We start from the raw sequence: 21,357 nt of genomic DNA on the forward strand, positions 1-21,357 counted from the left end.
GAGGTTTTCACTTTCAAAATAACAATCCAGCATATTGAGGGTATATCTTTAAAGCCACATCCATGTTGCTAACATGTTTCCTGCAGTGTTTGCAAGAAGTTAGAAACTTTTCTTTTTTCTTTCCCTGCCCCCCCCCCCCCCCCCCCCCCCCCGCCTCCCCCTCCCGTTAAGGTCTTTGCCCACATTAGTAGGAAACCTTTTTCATGTCATAGCATTGTCTGCATCTTTCCCTCTCATAGTGTATCTGAATTGCCAACTACCGTTGAAGTAGTGAGAAAACACTATTGATATGGTGCCGTATTGTTAATGCTCAAACACTTAGGCAAATGAGGGAAAAGGTGTAGGTGTTGTTGGTAGATGAAAACATACTATTGAATGTTGTGAAAATAACCTGCTGCAGGAGCTGCCCTTGCAAGATTACGTTGCTTTCCAGAGCACCACTAGGATCTAATCCTCAGATTTTAAAATTCTGTCTGATATGGTTATGTTTCAAAGCAAGACAGAAGTTTCAGGAAAGCAATTCCAGTCAACAAAGATCTGTGTTACTCTTTTTCTGCGGTAACTGGAGTTTCTTTTCAGCACCTTGCATATTGATTTCACAATACTTGGTTCACGTATTTCATAAGGAACCACGCGACTTGGAAACGAAACCATGTTGGCTTTTAAATTGTCTCTGTGCCATTGCTGGACATCCTTCTGTCTTCCACCTGTTCTTGCCAGTATTGAACGTTTTGCAGCCTTCTCTTACCGAGGAGAGGCTAGTGGTGGAATGCATATCTCGATCAGGCGAGCTCTGAAGTCACTGATGCGAAGTTAGGTCTCTACACCCCTTATGGCTGATCCATTATCGAGCCTATGCTCCTGGTGAAAATGAAAATTTGTAGTTGTAACTGCCTTTCACATGTTGAAGCAGAGAATGCACAACAGCCTTCCCTACCACCATCCAATTTCCTTCATCAACAATGTCTGTAAGGTGACAGAGTGCACGATCAGCGGTCAGCTGGTAAGGTGGCTAGAGTCTCGGAATATGCTAACAAATGGACAATGTGGATTTTGTAAGCACTGGTCTGTAGTCGATCATCTTGTCACCTCTTGAGCCACATTACAAATGATTTTCTGTGGAAATGCCAGAATGTAGTGGTGTTTGGAGAAGGCTTGCAATTCATGCTAGGGGATGGGAATCCACACTTGAGGCTTCGGATACCGCCTGTCCCATTTTGAGAGTTTTTAAAAGACCGGGTTTGCAAGGTACATGTGGATTCAGCTTTGTGGAATAGTTTTAATCAGGATAATGGGGTGCCTCAGGGCTCTGTGCTGAGCATAGCCCAACTTGCCATAGCAGTTAACCGTACATGGACTGTCTCCCACCAGGCATCTTGAGCTCTCATTTAATCACTGAATGTGTGATCTACTGCAGCTTACTTGAGCAAAATGTTCAGCGAGATCTTGACCGTATTTACTCGTGGAGCATCGACAACGGCTTCTACTTTTTACATTGAAAAACTCTTTGTCTAAACTTCTGGCAGTGTAAGAAGTTTCTTCCACCGTACTTTAATCTCGGTTTTGTTGCACTTCCATTTGTTGAAACCACAAAATTCTTGGGGCTCGTGTTCAATAGGAAACTCTGTTGGTCCTCCCACATCTTATCTGGCAATATGATTTACCCGATCTATAAATATCCTGTGTTTTAAATGGTACTTCATGGGCAGCAGATCAGAAAATCCTCCTCTGCTTATACCACTAGCTTATCCGATCAAAAATGGACTATGGGTATCTCGTTTACTTATCTACGCAACTATCTGTTTCATGCCATCCCAACACCCACCATCAAGGCACACCTTTGGCCACTGTAGCCCAGTTAAAAGTATGCAGACGCTACTGAACTACCACTGTCATACCAATGTGATACTTTTCTCAGCATTTTCTTAAACACATTTTTTGTGTCCCCCCCCCTCGACCGTCAGTAAGGGGTAAGTGCAACTTCTTTGCTGCCTCGTGGTGGCTTTTGCTCTCATATACTGCTTCAGAAGAGTAATCTTAAGTTACCTGCCACGTTCCTGATGATGGGTGGGAGCCCTTCACAGGTCCATGTTCATCATGGACTTAGTTTGCTTTCCAAGGATACTACTCTAGATTTGACTTACGGCTGTAAATGCGTCGAACTTTGCACGCAACTCGGAGACAGCATCTCTTAGTATGTACTGATGGCTTCAAGATCAACCATGGTATCAGATGTGCCTTTGTCATTGGCAACAAACATTATAGATACTGGGTTCTAGAACGGCGCTAGATTTTTTACTGCAGAGCTTTTTTCCCTGTATCAAGCCACCCAATACATCTGACGATACAGGCTTCTCAATTGCTTGTTGTGTTATGATTCACTCAGCGCCCTCCACAGCCGTGTACTATACACATACCACCCATCAGTACAACAAATCCAGGAATGTCGCCACTCACTTGCTGAAAGTGGAGCCAGTGTGATGTTCACATGGGTCCACAGTCATGTCGGAGTGTTGGGGAATGAAACTGCCGGTGCTGCTACTGAGGCTATTTAGCTAGTCTGTCCCTCCAGATGATCTCTGTAGTGTCGCTCATAGGAACATTGTCACTCTGGCTTTTCTCTATATGTGAACAAATGCCAGAAAATTGAACATCTCTCAACAGTTTGGAAGACTTCCTCTCGCCCCCTCTCGTTGCTGGAAAATACTTTCAGCTTGGCTGCCTATTTGAGCACTGTCATTTGTGACCTTCATTTGTTAAGTGGAGACCCCACACCACTCACAGCTTACTGTAACCAAGCATTAACAGTGCACAATTTTCTGACCCAATGACAATTTTATAATTTTTCACGTTTTAATGTATGTTTGCCATCTGAATTAACAGATGTTTTAACTGATACAGCACAAGCGGTAGATTTCGTTCTACTTTTTGTTATAGTAATACGATGAAGGAACTTGAATTTTTTACTGTTTGAGCAACCTCCTCAAAGGGGAGGTAATTATTTCTAGCTATCCCTTTACTCCAATTGATTATGCTCATAGTATTATCAACTCAGCTGTTTTGTTTCCTAAAACAACAACAAACAAACAAACAAAACAGCCTTTTGCTGCTGTGTTAGTCTACTGCAACTCTGTGCATATTGTGTAGCAAATCTACATCTACGTCTACATTTCTCCTCTGCAAGCCACTCAGTGGTGTGTGGCGGAGGGCACTTTACATGCCACTGTCATTATCTCCCTTTCCTGTTCCAGTCGCGTGTGGTTTGCAGGAAGAACGACTGCCGGAAAGCCTCCATGAGCGCTCAAATGTCTCAAATTTTATATTCGTGATCTCCTCGGGAGATATAAGTAGGGGGAAGCAATATATTCGATGCCTCATCCAGAAACGCACCCTCTCGAAACCTGGACAGCAAGCTACACCGCGATGCAGAGTGCCTCTCTTGCAGAGTCTGCCACTTGAGTTTGCTAAACATCTCCGTAATGCTATCACGCTTACCAAATAACCCTGTGACAAAACGCGCCGCTCTTCTTTGGATCTTCTCTATCTCCTCTGTCAACCCGACCTGGTACGGATCCCACACTGATGAGCAATACTCAAGTATAGGTTGGAAGAGTGTTTTGTAAGCCACCTCCTTTGTTGATGGACTACATTTTCTAAGGACTCTCCCAATGAATTTCACCCTGGCACCCGCCTTACCGACAATTTTATATGATCATTCCACTTCAAATCATTCCGTGTGCATAATCCCAGATACTTTACAGAAGTAACTGCTACTAGTGTTTGTTCTGCTATCATGTAATCATACAATAAAGGATCCTTCTTTCTCTGTATTTGCAATACATTACATTTGTCTATGTTAAGGGTCAGTTGCCACTCTCTGCACCAAGTACCTATCTGCTGCAGATCTTCCTGCATTTCGCTGCAATTTTCTAATACTGCAACTTCTCTGTATACTACAGCATCATCTACAAAAAGCCGCATGGCTTTAGGAGCTGGCAGCTTAAAACTGGCACTCGTGTAACTTCATGAGCTCTAAATCAGTAGTATTGAGAGAAAGTCAGGGACTAAATTAGGACCCACTTCTAAGGAGTCATTTAATGAATGGGCATTCTTCTCGTGAGACAAACTGTTGAACAGAGTCGTCAATTTCGTGACACCTAACTTTTTCTTTTTACTGCACAATATGGCAGATAAAATGTAACACAGTCTGTCCAGAAGGGGGGAAACTTCAGCATGTCCCTTTTCGATGTGGTCTATCATTTACATTTTTTAGATGTGTTTCTGGTTGCCGTCCTCATATTTCTTGCCACCACCCTCCACCGAGTGAAATGAATCTTTTCTACATTAGGCATCATTTTCTTGCAGTAAGGCCAATTCCTTCGGATTTAGAATTCTAGTTTTGGCCTCTCTTGAGTTCAATTTTTTCTGAATTCCAGAAATGTCTTAAAACGTAGTGTTGGCACCACTGTCTCTAAACTGATGCAGTTAACCATCAAGAGGTTTACGGTAGTGCTTGATTTGCACCTGCTAAGAATACAACCTAGAGTAGGAGATACCTGTACAGTGAATGATGTTAAACCTTTGGCTGCTGGAGGCACAACATCTGCTTGGCGTGCTGCAACCTGTAACGTAATCCGGCTACTTGCGCTGCTTGCCTGTCCCCCGGAGCCACCACTGGGACTGTAGTGGCCCACAATGCCCAACCTGCTCTCTGCTGAATACTCCTGGACTGATTACGACTTGCGCAGAGCCAGCGTGAGGGCAGTAGTTTCTGTAAAGAAATCAAATTTGGCCATCTTGTACAACTTAATGTGTTCTTTTAAGAATAATAATAATAATGAAAAGAATTTTGAGCTACATTGAGTGAGAAAATTGTAGGTAAAATCGGGCAAAAAAAATAGGCACCCGAAAATATTTTGAAATTGGGCTTCTTGCGTCTCCTGGATTAATGCTATGATGAACATGAAACTTGGCATGTAGTAACGTAACAACACAAGGTTCTCATATATTAAGTGTCATTTGTGTAACACTGAATGAATTAAGCGAAAATTGAAGATTTTGTAAAAACATCAAAAATGCAATATTTTTGTTCTGATTTTGCTAAACTATGTTCTATAAAAACATTCCAGGCTGTATAATTGAAATGAAAGTTGGGCACAGGAATAAGGCCCAAAAACAATAAACTTCGGATTTGCATATCGAGTAGAGTGAACACATGATGAAAATGAAAATGACATTAAAAGTGCAATAGATCGATAGCACAAAGATATGGAATAAATTTTTTTTTATTGCCATACTATTTTCCAATCTACAAATTGGTCGAAAAGATGTTGATTTTTATGGAAGATAAAAACAGGGTATATTCAATACTTTTTTTACAAATACTGTTTTCTATTAGTGCTTCAAAACCAGTCTCATTCGGACCCTCCCCAGAACAGCGAGTTTAATTTCCAATTATTGGCTAACAACAGAGACAAAGTAGCAAGAAAATTCGCACTGAGAACAGAGTTTTATCTTTGGCATGTTATTTCTCGTTGATCAAAGGCATTTGAAATCTGTTATGGTAAACAGGTTTTGTAGAATTAGACTGAATGTGATTAATGTTTGTTGTACTAAGGATAAAAGAATAAAACTGTCTGTTACGTGTTAATAATTTAAATGTATTGTACATAGATTAATATATGAGTTTTGTTATACTGCTGCAATGTACTCGGAGTAATTAGAGTTGCCATAGTGCAGATATTGCGTCATCTAAATCATTTGCCAGCACGGTGCTACATATGAAGTAGTAAGGCATTGTTTGAATAATTTTACATCTGTTTTATCTATTTCCCATCCTTCTTTTCGATACGACTCTGGCGAAGTTAAACAAAACAAAAGTGTCAATAAATTTTCTCAGATTTAGTTCCCAATGACTAGTAATTCTTCTTTGTATGATAAGTCTCAAAGCAGGGTACAACACATAATGGAATGTGTTTTTGCAAGTTTTCCATTGGTATCTAGTTTCATGGTGCACTTTGTTTCGTACAAACCACACATCTGCACATTTGTGTACTTCCTGTGAATGACTGTTCTCACAATAACAGCCAGAAAACGTCTCCCTGTGAATCGTGAGAGGATTCTCGTCATTATAGTGCCTTTCCCTAACCATTTTTTTCTGTTCTGTGGCATATTTTTCCACAATCTCCCCTAAAAGAGAAAGGTGGAACTCGGTGAGTGCCATTTTTGCCCTGTTACCAATCGCTGGAGAGCATGAGCATTTAGAATGCTCACATCCAGAATGTGAAAAAATATTTCTTGTAATATTTAAGTCTTGTGCACTGATCCCACTGAGCTCAGTAACATGTCACAACAGTCAACTACACCCACACTCGAATTATAATCTACAATACATTGCGGTTTCTGTATTTTTTCCCCAGTATTTCTGTCTTGAGGTCAACATGCACATCTCTCTTATCACACCACTTGATAGCAAGGATCTTGTCAGTGGAAGTTTCTCCTAGTTTTAATTTCCTCTGCATTTGGCATATTCTTACAAACAGTGCTACATGCAGCTGTTCCATGGTTGTGAAGCCAGAGGAACAGGTCCGAGCTAAAGTACCAGTTATCAACATATAGAATATGACCCTATTTCAAATACAACCCTGTAAGACTTGCCACTACGTCGCCAATTTTTCCTAAATTGTGGATCCCAATTTCTGTTGTTGCGCCTGTATATACAATAAAACCCAAAATATACTCACTTTGACAGTTGCACAGTACAAATATTTGTCTTTATTCTGAATCTACTTCGCTTGTTTGGAATAAATGACTTAAAGATAATCATCCTTTGAACACCAAGAGACTTTCATCTATACAAAACTTGTGATGTGGACGAAATGAATTAAAATACCTCTTACGAACTTTCTCGACAGTCTTCTTAACTTTAGACTGTCACCTCCAGTATTCAGAGTTATCAGCGAAGTGTAGCATTCTTAGAAATTGGCAATAACAGTCTCAGGGACCTAATTTCGCTGAAAACTGTTGTGTTCAAAAGTGTATTTCTGGACAGATAATCACTTAATTTTAACTTCTTAACTTATGTTATTAGAAGGCAAATAGCAACAAAACAATTCATTTCCTCAAATCCAGTGTCTTTCCACTTTGACAGTCAAGAGTTTTTTCTCTGGTGTAAACGTAAAAAATTATTTTTGTCTGCAGTAAGTTGCAACAGTTCAGACATAAATATCACAAAAAGAAATGATAGAATGCTAATCTAGTTGACATTTGTGTCCTGAACTTGTCATCAAAGTAATGGTTTAACGACTGGAAATATGTTCCTTTCCAATCAAACATATCACTTGAGCACGCTCTTTTCCAAACCATTTCATTGTCACTTTCTGATTACTTGTATTCAGAGTAACTGCTCTCTGTAATTCTTGCTCTCCCCTCTGATGTAAAGGGTTGAGGACTATAGCTTAGAGATTCTGTTGAAGACTTGTCACTGCTAGCAATATCATACAATTCACACTCACTGTCACACCTACTGAGCATATCCAGGATATCTTTATCCGGGCAACCACGGTGACGTGACATTTCTCCTGTAGAAAACAAGAAAACCGACAAAAATTGGGAAGCAAAGTCAAATTCTGCAAAGAGGGAACACAGCAACAAACATACGTGTATTCCCGAACTATACGGTCAGGCTAGTTAACAGCTGCTGGAAAAGCAGGGCAGAGAGACAGCTCTGCATGTTTACATGTCTGTCACTCTCAGGTACCTGTGACTCGGCATGCCTAAACTCATCCCTGGTGGTGGAAAGGCCGGTGGAACAGTATGCGTCAACATGTCGTTATCACTGTAGGGAAAGCCGAGGGCCGCCAGGGGAACAGCGAGGTATGACGAGTTAACATCTCCCCAGCAGTCAAAGGGTTAATGAAATTGGAGAATAATCTTGGAAGATTTTCTTGCACCTAGAATACAAAACTTTGATCATCGTACTGCAGTTTCTAGAATTATGGCCTCAGTTCAGACAGAAAAAATGGTGATTGTCTTCCTTTAACACATTGGTATGTTGTTGGTGGTCAGTTACTATCTTGCAGGCTCAGGGCCAATGAGTGCTAGCTTTCAAAAATTTGATACGATTGTACTTCTTGTTGAAGTTTTCACGAGTTTTTACTCCCACAGGGGGGCTCGCCACTCTTTGGCAGGTTCGTGCTTGGCTACCACGGGCTCCAGCTTTTGCAGCATTTTTTCCCTTCCGTGCTGCATGTCTATCCTCTAGATATTCTTTTCCTCCTCCGTTAGGGGAACACGTCTAGGATGTTATTGGGAATGTTCTGCACTGTCTGTCGCTGATGTAACAGCAGTCTCTCCTTTGTTTTTCACTCCCTATTCCTTTCTTAATTTCCCTTATGCTCTCGTTCTTCCACTTTGGCGTTTGAGGTTCCTCTTTTACTTCTTCCTCCCTGTGTGCTCCCGAAGGCTGGCCCACGTGTCTGTTGCGTAACAGGTGACCGGGTAACGCGTAATTCCCAGCCCCGGGTCTACAGGTAGGGTTCACACGTACCCCCTGGTACAGGCCGGGCCCAGGGAGGTGTGAGTGCCAAAGCTGAAACCTTCCCAAATTGCCGATTGGTCCATGTGTCAGATGTTTGGGAGGTGTGATGTGAGGTGTGAACAATCACTTAAGGTGGGAGCACCTGGTTGTGAAGGGGGCCCCCAGTTGGAAGGAGTGTGCCGTCAGACGCTGGCAATCGTGGGGATTTTCTCACAATGAGTCAATCGTCTTCCCAATCGACGTCTGTGAAATGTAAACGTAATGAGGCTAACGATTCAAAGATCCTTCCCGCTTTACCATGGTTCCTCGTGGTCTCGTGTACCGAAGAGGATCAGTCCTTCGCCACAATAAAGCTATTTATTATTCAGAAAGGTGTTGATGTAATTGCTGGCCCTGTGAAATCCTGCTCTTGTTTACAGAATGGCACTTTGCGTTTGGAGACTGCTTTTGATTCTCAAGCACAACTGCTCGCTGCGTCACTTCTCCATGGCTACCCCGTTCGTGTCGATGCCTGTAGAACTTCGAATTCTTCCCGCGGTGTAGTTCACACCGGGTCGCTCGACCGTCTGAGGCCGAAATCCGATCTTTTCTCTCCGATCGGGGTGTCATTGCCGTCCACTGTGTAATGGAAAAACGTAAATACCTCCTTAGTGCCCACCCGCACTCTTCTCCTCTCCTTTGATAGAGTTGTGCTGCCGTCAGAGATTGAAGCAGGCTATGAAATTAAGAGTCGGGCCGTACATTCCGAACCCAGTGCACTGCTACCAATGTAATCGTTAATCGTTGTAGGCACACTAGAACATCTTGTCGACATCCAGCCAAATATGTAACCTGTGGTGGGGATGCACATGAGGGCGATTGTCTGCCTCCTCCTCCCCACTATATCAACTTCTATGGCAGCCATGCTGCCGTCTCTCAGGATTGTCCTGTGTATCTTGACGAGTGAGCTGTCCAAGAGATTTGGGTAAAGGAAAAAGTGCTGTACCCAGTAGCTCGCAAGTTATAGTTCTCTGTTCTTGTTACCCCTCGCTCTGAGGGATGTGGCCTTGCAGACGCGTGACCTAAAACTCAGCTCGAGGTTGTGTAATCACCCAGTGTCGAGGTAGCGTCGCCATTCCCCCGTCCCGCTGTGCGAGAAACTGTCAAACTCTTGTCTCGAGGGGCAAAGCCACTGGCTCCACAATCAGTAGGCAGGAAAGGACAACAGAAGGAATACTCCCACGAAGACTTCCTCCGTCCCTCTGGCCAAACACTGCCTGAGCCTTCCTCTACTTCCTCTAACTAGAATGGCTCAAAGAAGTCCACCGAAGGCAAATGGTCTTCTTCTTCAGCAACTTGAAGATCCTATTAGACCAGGCTGTTCCAACCGAGCTCCATGGAGCCGGAGCGCTCACTGCGGCAGCTCGGAGCCGGCGTGGAGGGGGAAAGCGTACTGCCTGGCCGCATGCAGCCGCAACTGACGCAATAATCCATGTTCAATGACAGCTATGACTAACCGCGGGAGCCCTGTACCTCTATTGGAGCATACCTTTCTATTCACTGTGAGGGATGGTCGTCTGCAGTGTCTTGTATGTCAAAGTATTTAATTCTGCGAAGAGGTACAATATACAACGACATTATACTTGTCTTCACGCAGCGCACTACGATCAGTTAGAAGGCGTTGCACGCAGAGAACTGGTAGCCAGGCTTAAGAACGGCATACCAGGAGATGTAAGTTTAAAAACGGTTCCGTAATACGGAGGGTATCAAGACAAGCAACATAATTAGTGTTGTGTAATGCGTTTATAATTTTCAGGTGAACGAGAGCGGAGAAAACACTACTGAATCTGCAATTCAATAAAGCTACAGGGTCGCTCACATCATTGCGACAAGTGGCAAGCCATTTTCGGTGGGACCACTCGTAAAATCGTGAATGGTAGCAGTTGTAGAATGTTTGTTTCCAAGGGAGGTGCAGGCAATTGAAGGGGTTTGCTTGTCAAAGCAAACAATGTCTCGTCGAATCCTGGACATGGCAGTGGATTTAGAGACACAGCTCACGAAAAAGGCGCAGAGCTTTGGGCATTTTCGCTAGCGCTTGACGAAAGCACCGCACATGCTGGGCTTGCAGTCTTTATTTATTTCCTGAACATCGTATTTCCTGGTGTAGCACGTCACCATGTCTTAGCAGCTTAGAGTATGAGGTTGTCGATCTTGTACGACGCAGCTGGCACTTCAAAACGCTTGCCTTGCCGCCTGCCTCAGCCAGCCACGCCACGTGCCGGCCCACTTGACTGGTCACAGCGAGCGACACGGCTCCCTGGAGCAGGGAGCGCTCCGCGGCTCACAACGGAGCCGACGAGCTGGAACAGCCTGTATTAGACAGTGTCGCCACGTGGTGCCTTAGCCTGGTCTGCATCTGTCTCGCCAGTGTGCACCACCGACCATTTTTCAGCATTGGACTCCACGACTGATAGCACGACCGAGCTGGTGCTTCTGTGGACCTTATGGAGCAGGATCCTCCTGCTTCTGTGCCCTGTAGTAGCAACTCTACACTGGCTGTGTCACTCGGCGGCCACTGAGTTAACATCCCTCCGTCTCCAGAATGAGATTTTCACTCTGCAGCGGAGTGTGCGCTGATATGAAACTCCCTGGCAGATTAAAACTGTGTGCCCGACCGAGACTCAAACTCGGGACCTTTGCCTTTCGCGGGCAAGTGCTCTACCAACTGAGCTACCGAAGCACGACTCACGCCCGGTACTCACAGCTTTACGTCTGCCAGTTCCTCGTCTCCTACCTTCCAAACTTTACAGAAGCTCTCCTGCGAACCTTGCAGAACTAGCACTCCTGAAAGAAAGGATATTGCGGAGACATGGCTTAGCCACAGCCTGGGGGATGTTTCCAGAATGAGATTTTCACTCTGCAGCGGAGTGTGCGCTGATATGAAACTTCCTGGCAGATTAAAACTGTGTGCCCGACCGAGACTCGAACTCGGGACCTTTGCCTTTCGCGCGTGTGAGTCGTGCTTTGGTAGCTCAGTTGGTAGAGCACTTGCCCGCGAAAGGGAAAGGTCCCGAGTTCGAGTCTCGGTCGGGCACACAGTTTTAATCTGCCAGGAAGTTTCATATCGGCGCACACTCTGCTGCAGAGTGAAAATCTCATTCTGGAAACATCCCCCAGGCTGTGGCTAAGCCATGTCTCCGCAATATCCTTCCTTTCAGGAGTGCTAGTTCTGCAAGGTTCGCAGGAGAGCTTCTGTAAAGTTTGGAAGGTAGGAGACGAGGAACTGGCAGACGTAAAGCTGTGAGTACCGGGCGTGAGTCGTGCTTCGGTAGCTCAGTTGGTAGAGCACTTGCCCGCGAAAGGCAAAGGTCCCGAGTTCGAGTCTCGGTCGGGCACACAGTTTTAATCTGCCAGGAAGTTTCATCCCTCCGTCTCTTCCTCCTCTTGACTGTCCTCCAATGGAACGTTCACAGCTACAAAGAGGATTTACGGCTGCTTTTAGCATCACAGCATCCCCTTGTACTCTGCCTTCAGGAAATGAAATTGTGCCCTCATGACCACTTTGAGCTTACACATTACTTACCGATTCGTTTTGACCTTCCCCTGAGGTCGGAATTCCATCTCTTGGGCCCTGAGGTCGGAATTCCATCTCTTGGGGGTGTCGTGCTGCTCGTACGGGTTGACATTCGTAGTCGAGCCATCTCCCTGACTACCAGTCTTCAAGCTGTTGCAGTTTGCCTTTTCTTTCCCTGTCTGACTCTTTTCCTCTGTATCATTTATGTCCCTCTGTCATTCGATGTCACCAGAGCAGACTTCCTTCGGTTTATTGGGCAGCTACCTCCACCATTTTTGTTACTCTGTGACTTTAATGCGCATCGTCCCCTTTGGTGTTCTCCCAGGACCTGTCAGAGCGGTGCCCTGTTGGCTGACTTCTTAACCTCTTCTGCCGTACCACTGGAGCACCCACTTTTCTTTCCCACTCCTCGCACACCTTTTCCCATTTGGACCTATCCTTTTTGCGCTGTCCAGCTTGCCCATCGTCTTGAATGGTCCATTCGTTCTGACACCTACTCGAGTAACCATTTCCCGTGTGCTCTCGGTTTGCTGACTCCTACCCCATCTCCTACCACATCGCGTGCACACCCAAATGACAGCTTCCTCAGGCTGACTGGCAGCATTACTCCTCCCTGGCAACCTTCGAAGAATGAGATTTCCCCAGTTGTAATGACCAGGTCGACTATCTCACTTACGTTATCCTGACTGCTGCAGAATGTTCCGTTCCTCGCACTTCTGCTTTATCGTATCGTATCAGAGTTCCTGTCCGCCCCCGGTAGCTGAGTGGTCAGCACAACAGACTGTCAATCCAAAGGGCCCGGGTTCGATTCCCGGCTGGGTCGGAGATTTTCTCCGCTCAGGAACTGGGTGTTGTGTTGTCCTAATCATCATCATTTCATCCCCATCGACACGCAAGTCGCCGAAGTGGCGTCAAATCAAAAGATTTGCACCAGGCGAACAGTCTACCCGATGGGAGGCCCTCGCCACACAACATTTCATTTTTATTAGAGTTTCTTGGTGGACTGAGACATGCCGCGATGCAATTCGCGCACGGAGAAGTGCTCTCAGCATTTTTAACCGTCATCCTATGATGGCAAACTGCATTAATTATAAACAGATGAGTGCAAAGTGTCATTGGGTTCTTTGGGATAGCAAAAGAGCTAACTGTATTTCATTTAGTAGTTCTTTTAACAGTTCCACCCCTTCCTCTGTCATGTTGGCCAACCTCGGACGGCTCTCTGGGACCAAGATAGATTCCCCCATGTCTGGCCTCACAGTAGCAGATGATGTTATCGTGGACCCTATTGCTATCTTCAACATCTTGGGCCACCATTTTGTGGAAGTTTCAAGCTGTTCCCACTATTACCCTGCCTTCCTCCATCGGAAACAAGCAGAGGAAGCTTGTGCGATACCCTTCTCTTCTCCGAATCGTGAGTGCTACAATGCTGCCTTTACTATGAGGGAGCTCGATCATGCTCTGTTCATCCTGATCCTCTGACTCAGGGCTGGATGCCATCCATATTCAGATGTTGCAGCAGCTTTCTCTTGTGGGCAAGCACTTTCTGCTTAACACACACAACCGCATCTGGGCAGGGGCCACATTTCCTGGACACTGGCATGAAGCCATAGTCATACCAGTCACCTAAGTCCAGTAAGGAAAAAAACCTTCCTTCCAGATACTGCCTCATCTATCTTACCAGCTGCGTTTGCAAGGTGATGGAACGTATGATTCGTGCCCGGCTGGTATGGTATCTCGAGTCTTGGAATTTACTGACGAATGCACACTGGATTTAAAGTGTGGTATTCTGCAGTTGACCATCTCATTACTTTGTCCACCCATGTCATGAATGGTTTTCTGTTGAAATCCCAGACTGGCCATGTTTCTTGATTTGGAGAAGACCTATGACACTTGCTGGAGAACTGGTATTCTCTGTACCCGTTACACGTGGGGCTTCGGTGGCCGCTTGCCCTGTTTCCTTCAGGCGATTTTTATAAGCTAGAGTTTTCAAAGTGTGTGGGGTTTCTGCCTTGTCGGACACTTTTATCCAGGAAAACGGTGTGCCTCAGGGTTCCATCCTGAGTGTCGTCCTCTTTGCTGTCACCATTAACCCTATCATGGCGTGTCTCCCACCGGCCATCTCCGGCTCCCCTTTTGTTGACAATTTTGCCATCTATTGCATTTCTCCACGGACTTATTTCACTGAGCAGTGTATTCAGTGGTGTCTTGATCGTCTTTAATCCTAGACCATAGACAATGACCTTCACATTTCCACTGACAAAACCGTCTGTATGAATTTTTGGCGACATAAGTGGTTTCTCCTACCATCTTTTCATCTTGGGCCTGTTGCCCTTCCATTCTACGAACTTCCTGGGGCTCATGCTCGATAGGAAACTCTCTTGGTCCTCCCATGTATCTTACTTGGCAGCCCGCTGTATGCTGCTCCTCAATGTCCAGCGTGTCCTCAATGGTACTCCCTGAGGTGCCGATCGAATCACCCTCCTCTGTTCATACCGGTCTCGTGTCTGTTCGAAACTAGACTATGGGTGCTTTGTTTATGTGTCTGCATGCCCATCCCTCTTACACCATCTCAACACCACCCACCATCATTGCATCAGTTTGGCCATGAGTGTCACACCAGCCCAGTTGAGTCTGTATGCTGAAGCTGCTGAACTACCCCTGTCCTACCACTTTCTCCTCAGCAGGTATGCGTGCCATTTGTCTGCTGTGTGTGGCCACCCATCCTATGCTTCCTTCTTTGATAATTCCTTTGATCGTCAGTATGGGGCTCATCCCTCTTCCCTGTTATCTCCTGGAGTCTGCTTTCAACACTTGCTACAGTGGCTTAACATCACTCTACCTGCACCTTTCCCAGTGGGTGTGAACCCTTCACCACCTTGGCTTTGTGAAGCGGCCCATGTTAACCTTGGCCTTCATTCGATTCCTAAGGACACTACTGCAGCCTCGGTCTATCGCCTTCAGTTTAAAGACCTTCGCGTGGAACTTCACAATAGTACCTTTGTATACAGTGATGGCTCTCGGACTGACCATGGGGTCGGGTGTGCCTTCATCATTGGGACCCGTGTCTTTCACTATCGGCTTCCGGCACACTCCACAGTGTTTACAGCCGAGCTCGTTGCTTCGTATCAGGCCACGGAGTACATCTGGTGACACAGCCTTTTCAATTGTGTCCTCCAATCCGACTCACTCAGTGCCCTTCAAAGTCTGTGCACTGTACACCACCCATCCTTTAGTGCAGCGTGTCCAGGAAAACAGTCAACTGCTCACTCTTGGTGGAGCTAGTGTGATGTCTCTGTGGGTTCCTGGTCATGTTAGTCTGCCAGGAAACGAGGCTGCTGACACTGCTGCCAAAGCTGCAGTCCTCGTACCGTAGCTCACTGATCCTATATTCCCTCCGATGATCATGTTGGCAGCTTTCAAGAGGTGGTTTCCCTTTGGCATAGCAAATGGTCCTCCCTTCACGGGAATAAGCTCCGGCCTATTAAGCGTCTCCCAGTGGCTTCGTTGACCTCCACTCTGCCCTCCCGCCGGGAGGAGGTCATTTTAGCTAGACACTGTATTAGGTACTGTCTTTTTAGCCATCGTCATTTGCTAAGTGGCACTACCCCCCACTTGGTACACATTGTGCTCAAGTTTTAACTGTCCACCACTTCCTGATGGAATGTCCATTTTTTTAACCTTTTACGTTCCTGTTTGGGTTTGCCGACAGAGTTATCGGCCATTTTAGCAGATGACGTGCAGGCTGTCGACTGTGTCTTACTTTGCATCTGCCAAAGCAATATGGCAAAGGCCATTTAATTTTTAGTTTTGGACCTCTGTTTCTGTGTGGTGTCTTTTTAGCCCTTTTTCCACATGTCTGTTTTTAGCCGTCTCCTATTACGTCAATTGGGTCTGATGTAGAGTCTTTTCTTAACTCCTCTCTGTCTTCGTGTTCTATAGTTTTGACTTGGGCACATACGACCCTAGTTGTTTTTGTGCCCTAAAACAAAACAAACCAACTGACCAACCAAAGAGTTTTTGCTTTGCTTTGATTTTATGTGAAGTGAAGTGTTGCTGCCATGTGTGAGAAGTTAAAGGATGACATTCTTAGTGCACAAAAGATTTGTACGGAAAGCCATGAAGATCTACTAAAAAGTTCACTCCACTATGTCTCCTTAAGATATTTCAGTTATTTTAACATGAATAGCCCATTTCTGACAGATTCAAACAAGAAATGCTTGTTGAATGTTCAGAGTTGAACTTTAGTGGATGGTGCTTCCCTTAGAGCATACAGTGCTTACATTCCAGAAATGTATTATTCAGCATTTGTTATGTTGCTTACTGTACAGGTTTTAGTGCATCCTTATAATCAATGTGCGCACTGATAATGATTGGTATCCCTGTATCGATTCTATGGAATTTTCTTTGTTCCCTCGTATGTGTTAGCTGTTAGTTATTCTACTACTAAAAACTGCAGGTCACCCTCGTATGAAAACATTTTTGTTTACTGTAGAAGGTGGCGGGTCTTTATCAAGGGTGAATTCAATTTTTTGCAAAAAGTGTGGCCGTATTTCGAAATCTCCACAAAATAGCATAGGTTAATGGCTGGTAGCTTGACAGAGACATGTACAGTGGATTGCGTGTGGACATTGTAGGTGATGTCATAGTTATCTTCAATGTTAATTCTGAAAGTTTGTATTAGATTGCATTTGTAGAAACATTTAATTTCGTCTATATATTCCTCACAGTCCAACACATCTGAGACATATTCATCATCACGGAGAAAATGGTGAATTGCGTCACTCAATGAAACGAGCTCCTCTAGTCTTAAAGACAATTCCTGTAGTGTTCAAATTTTAAAACATCTTTCTGTAATAAAGCCATCAACAGCCATACAAAATAGTGTAGTGTTAGTCCTATGCCTAACTCAACTTTCTTGTGGGGTGTGCTAGCTGTTTTTCTAGTTCGTCTGGCATGCCATCTTGGTAAAGGTTGCAGAACAAAATTGTTTGAGTCCACTAGTGAATAGATGAGATGTCTGGCAAGGAACTTGTGTGTAAATGTGAAATGAATGAAACTTTTCTTAACACATTAGCTATTGGTGATCTTGGGGCGAAAGTTTCTTGCTTGCAATTGCTACACAAAACAAAGTTCCTGGATCATTCCATAAACATCATTTTGAAATAAGCAATTCATACAATCGTATTATAGTGAAATGGTCTTATTTGTGATACAGTCCTGTTTCCTGCAGCATGAAGTAAGCCATTAATTGTTAAAATCACTGAGTAAATAATTATTTTGACTCAGTTTTTTGGCACCAGAATATTATGGGGCAGCACCATGATTTCAATATATCATTGATTTCCCACAAAGGAACATACCTCATTGGACCTAGAACATATAAAGTAAATGATAATCAATATTGTCGGTATGTCTATAACTAAAAGTGTCAGCCCACAACATACAAATTATTAAATTTATCTCAAGTTTATATCTTCACTGAGTACCTGGCATTGCCTGGGTATGTGTTTCCTCCACTTCTTTGTCGCCCTGGACAAAAGGCAAATTGCCACCTCTTTAAGAGAACACACACATTTGAATTTTAAATGTATAACACAGACAGTCAAGCAATACAATACAGTAGAAGTTAAGAAATATCTGTACCATGCCACAAATTGTTAACAATATAATTTTTTTACATTTTTAAATGCCATTATTTGCAGAACAAATCAAAATAACATCGATTACACTAAAATCACACTTGCCTTTTTTAGCACACTTTATTACAGCCTTCAGATTTACTTGACAGCAACTCTATGCTAAATTGTCAAACCAGTGAGATGATTTTTTTTTGTAGTAGTCTAACAAAAGTTCTTATTTAATTTTAATGCGGAGAAACTCCTTTAGCTACTTGCCACAGTTATTGGTATCATTGGAAATTTTCGTAAAGTAAAAGTGAGATATGGGGCAAAACTTAACCTTGTAATTAAGCTCACTAAATTGCTTAGGCTTTCTTTTTTTGTGTAAAAACACAGGTACTGCTGTAATTTCATGTGTTTGATTCTTCTCCATTTATGTCAACAGAATCGCCTTCAGTTAAAATACATTCTGAATTACTCCAGTGTTTCAATAAGATTTCTTTGGATATGGTATTTGACTTGTATATATTACATAAAAATGGAAAATAGTTCCTACAATTACCAAGCACATTGTGCACAACTGATTCTAAATAAAAATTGTATTTCCTTTGGGAATGCGAGTAGGTTCGTGCTTAGAGGGTGAATGGTGCATGGCTGCCACTCGTTTAGTTGGTCAGCCATCTGAGAATCTTGAGCTTAAAGACATTATGCTAATCCTTTTCATTTGTGGTTTTTTGTTTGTGATAGAGATTTTTCAGCGGTCCACTATCTCTGATGTTTCATTTGTTATTGATTTAAAAAAGTCGTATGAAGAAAGTGCAAATTGTATTTGACAAGATGGATGTTTTCGGAATCCTTGCCGATTGTTGTGGAGGTCTGCTAGAGAGATACCACTGTACCTTTGAGTTAAGTATATTTTCGTTGGTTTTAAAAGAGATGGATATCAACGATATTGGACAATACTTTTGGGGAGCACTTGTGCTACATGTGTTAGATAAGTGTGACTTGTGATTTCTTACAGCTACGTGGCACTATTTTTTTTATTTTTATTTAATTTTTTTTTTTTTTTCTCCCAATTTTATAGGTAGTAACCATATTTAAATTGGCAGTTAGTTTAACCTCAAGGTGTGATTAGTATAGACATAGAACGTCGTACATACTTCGAAATATGTTGGTTTGTTTTGTATCATTTTGCAGTTTAGTCCTACAGGATATTAGTCAAATTGGTGGCCATATTTCCCTGTCCGCTTCAGCAGAACAGTGTAAAAAGATTCTCCCCTTTGCAGGACGACCTCAGCTACAATGCGAGGAACAAGCCCCGCAGCTTCTCACTGTCCTCGGAGCACCCGCCTCCGCTGTCGCCGCAGAGTTCACTGGCGTCGTCAGGCAGTGGCTCTGAATCGCAGCTGGAGGATAACATTTCCCTGCAGCAGGGACCCGACCCTGTCGGCATGAGGGGTGAGTTCTAAAGGGGGCAAGGGAAATCTATAGATATTTTAATGCACTGTAAATTCTGTGTATGGTATGGTATAAAAGTGTGAGAATGATTGATGTTTCACTGTTTTCATTTATTTTAATGTTATCCAATTCTTACTTTCCTCTCAGACTAAGATTGGGCGTAGATAAATTTCCCCTTATCTACATATACGACAACCCACCACGCGCGTGTGTTTTCTGGTTAGTTAGATAACGTTTTGGCCAAAGCTGATTTGTGGTGGTGTTTTATTTCACCAATCTAGTTTCGGGCATTGCCATCATCAGCGGTACCTGTTTTGCACACACAAAAGATAAACATTTCTTATGGTAAGTTAGTACAGTGTATATTGTAAAGTTTTATGTATCTATGATTTTTCAGATCATTGTAATTTTCTGTAGCATATCCCAGTGACAGTATTTTGTAATGTTCATGTAATAATATAATCACGTGATTGATGTATACATATGTAATCAGTATAAGGGATTTTTAATGAAATATACAGGGTGATCACAAAGTCTTGTTCTGATTATAAAAATTTATTACAGAATAACTGTTTGACATAATAAGCTACATTTGATCCCATTACATAGATTAGGTTATCTAGTTGTTGTGGCCAATAGATGGCGCTAGTGCTCCATAACACCGTTGCGGTCTGTTAGGTCACGTTAGTTGCTGGCCAAATGGCGTTGAAGCAGGAGAAAGAGCAATGTGTGCTTTGGTTTCACAGAACGAAATTGCCCATCAGTGTTCAGCGTAAATTTCAGGTTTCTTATGGACACAGCCCTCCTGACATTAAATCAATAAACCAATGGTATGCAAAGTTAACGAAATGGGCAGCATTGAAGATCGTCCTCGAAATGGCAGGTCTCTTGTGAGCGATGCAGCTGTCGATCATGTTCGGCAGTCATTTCAACGGAGTCCGTCCAAATAAACTTGTCAAGCATCACTTGAACTTTCAAGTACCGCAAGCAAGTGTGGTGAAGATTCTTCATGAAAGGTGTAGGTTGCATGCTTACAAAGTGCAAATCGTGCAGTCCTTGCAGCTGAATAATTTGCTTAATTTGCAGCTGAGATTCTCAACAGGATTGATGACGCTAACGATTACTTAAATCGCTTATGCTTTACCGATGAATCCACCTTTCATGTCAGTGGAATGGTAAATAGGCATAATGTCGTTATATGGGTTTGAGTCTCCATATGCTACTGTACAGTTACAGCGAGACAGTGAATAAGTGATTACAGCGAGACAGTGAATAAGTGATTACAGTGAGACAGTGAATAAGTGAATGCTTGGTGCGGCCTTGTGCATAAGAAAGCTTTTGGACTGTTTTTCTTAATGGAAAAATCCATTACCACTAACATATACTTAGATGTTTGGCAACAGTTCATTGCCCCACAATTAGAAAAATGTCAACCATGGATACTTTTCCAGCAAGATGGAGCAATCCCCCACCGCACCCCACCCCACTGGGCTTTGATAGTGCGCGATTTCCTGGATGAAACATTTCCGGATCGGTGGATTGGAAGGAACGGTCAAACACCCTGGCTATCCCGCTCTCCAGACATTATGCCCCTTGACTTTTTTTCTGGGGCTATATCAAGGACAGAGTCTTCGTCACCCCAGTTGCTGACTTCAACGAACTGAAGGCTAGGATACAATCTGCTGTGGCTTCTGTGACAGAACACATGTTAAGAAACACTTGGTGGGAACTGGAATACTGGCTTGACATTCTCAGAGCTACCAAGGGAGCACACGTTGAGGTTTACCAACGTAAGTGGTCTTAACAATTTACATTTGATGCCATTACATAGATTAGTGTTAAGGTTTTTTTATGTCAAACGGTTATTCTGTAATAAATTGTTATAATTACGGCAAGACTTTGTGCTCACCTTGCCTATTTGTCATTGGCAAATTCTATATGTCCAAAAATTACTTTTGGTGTATATCACAGCATATATATAAAATGGTACTTCAGATTTGTTATCTTTGATAGCAGAACAAAGAAATGTGTGTTCATTAAAGTTTTTAATTCTTTATTGATCTGTTTGTTTAGAATAATGCCAGGCCATTTTGTAAAATATGTAAAAATTTCTATTTGTTCCAAATATTTAGTAAAGTACCATTTTTGGCAATATATAGCACTAATAGGATTCTGCCATGTCACTGGCT

General features: G+C 43.3%; 1 protein-coding gene across 1 annotated transcript in view; it reads left to right on the forward strand.

The window, feature by feature from the left end:
- The window catches only part of LOC126424956 (protein Smaug homolog 1), a 118,003-nt gene that overhangs the window by 61,775 nt on the left and 34,871 nt on the right, over window positions 1-21,357 (forward strand). The window contains 1 exon segment of the mRNA XM_050087825.1: window positions 18,997-19,168. Within this exon segment, the coding sequence (XP_049943782.1) occupies window positions 18,997-19,168 (172 nt within the window).

The sequence above is a fragment of the Schistocerca serialis genome, chromosome 10 (assembly GCF_023864345.2).
Source record: "Schistocerca serialis cubense isolate TAMUIC-IGC-003099 chromosome 10, iqSchSeri2.2, whole genome shotgun sequence".
NCBI classification, from domain to species: domain Eukaryota; kingdom Metazoa; phylum Arthropoda; class Insecta; order Orthoptera; family Acrididae; genus Schistocerca; species Schistocerca serialis.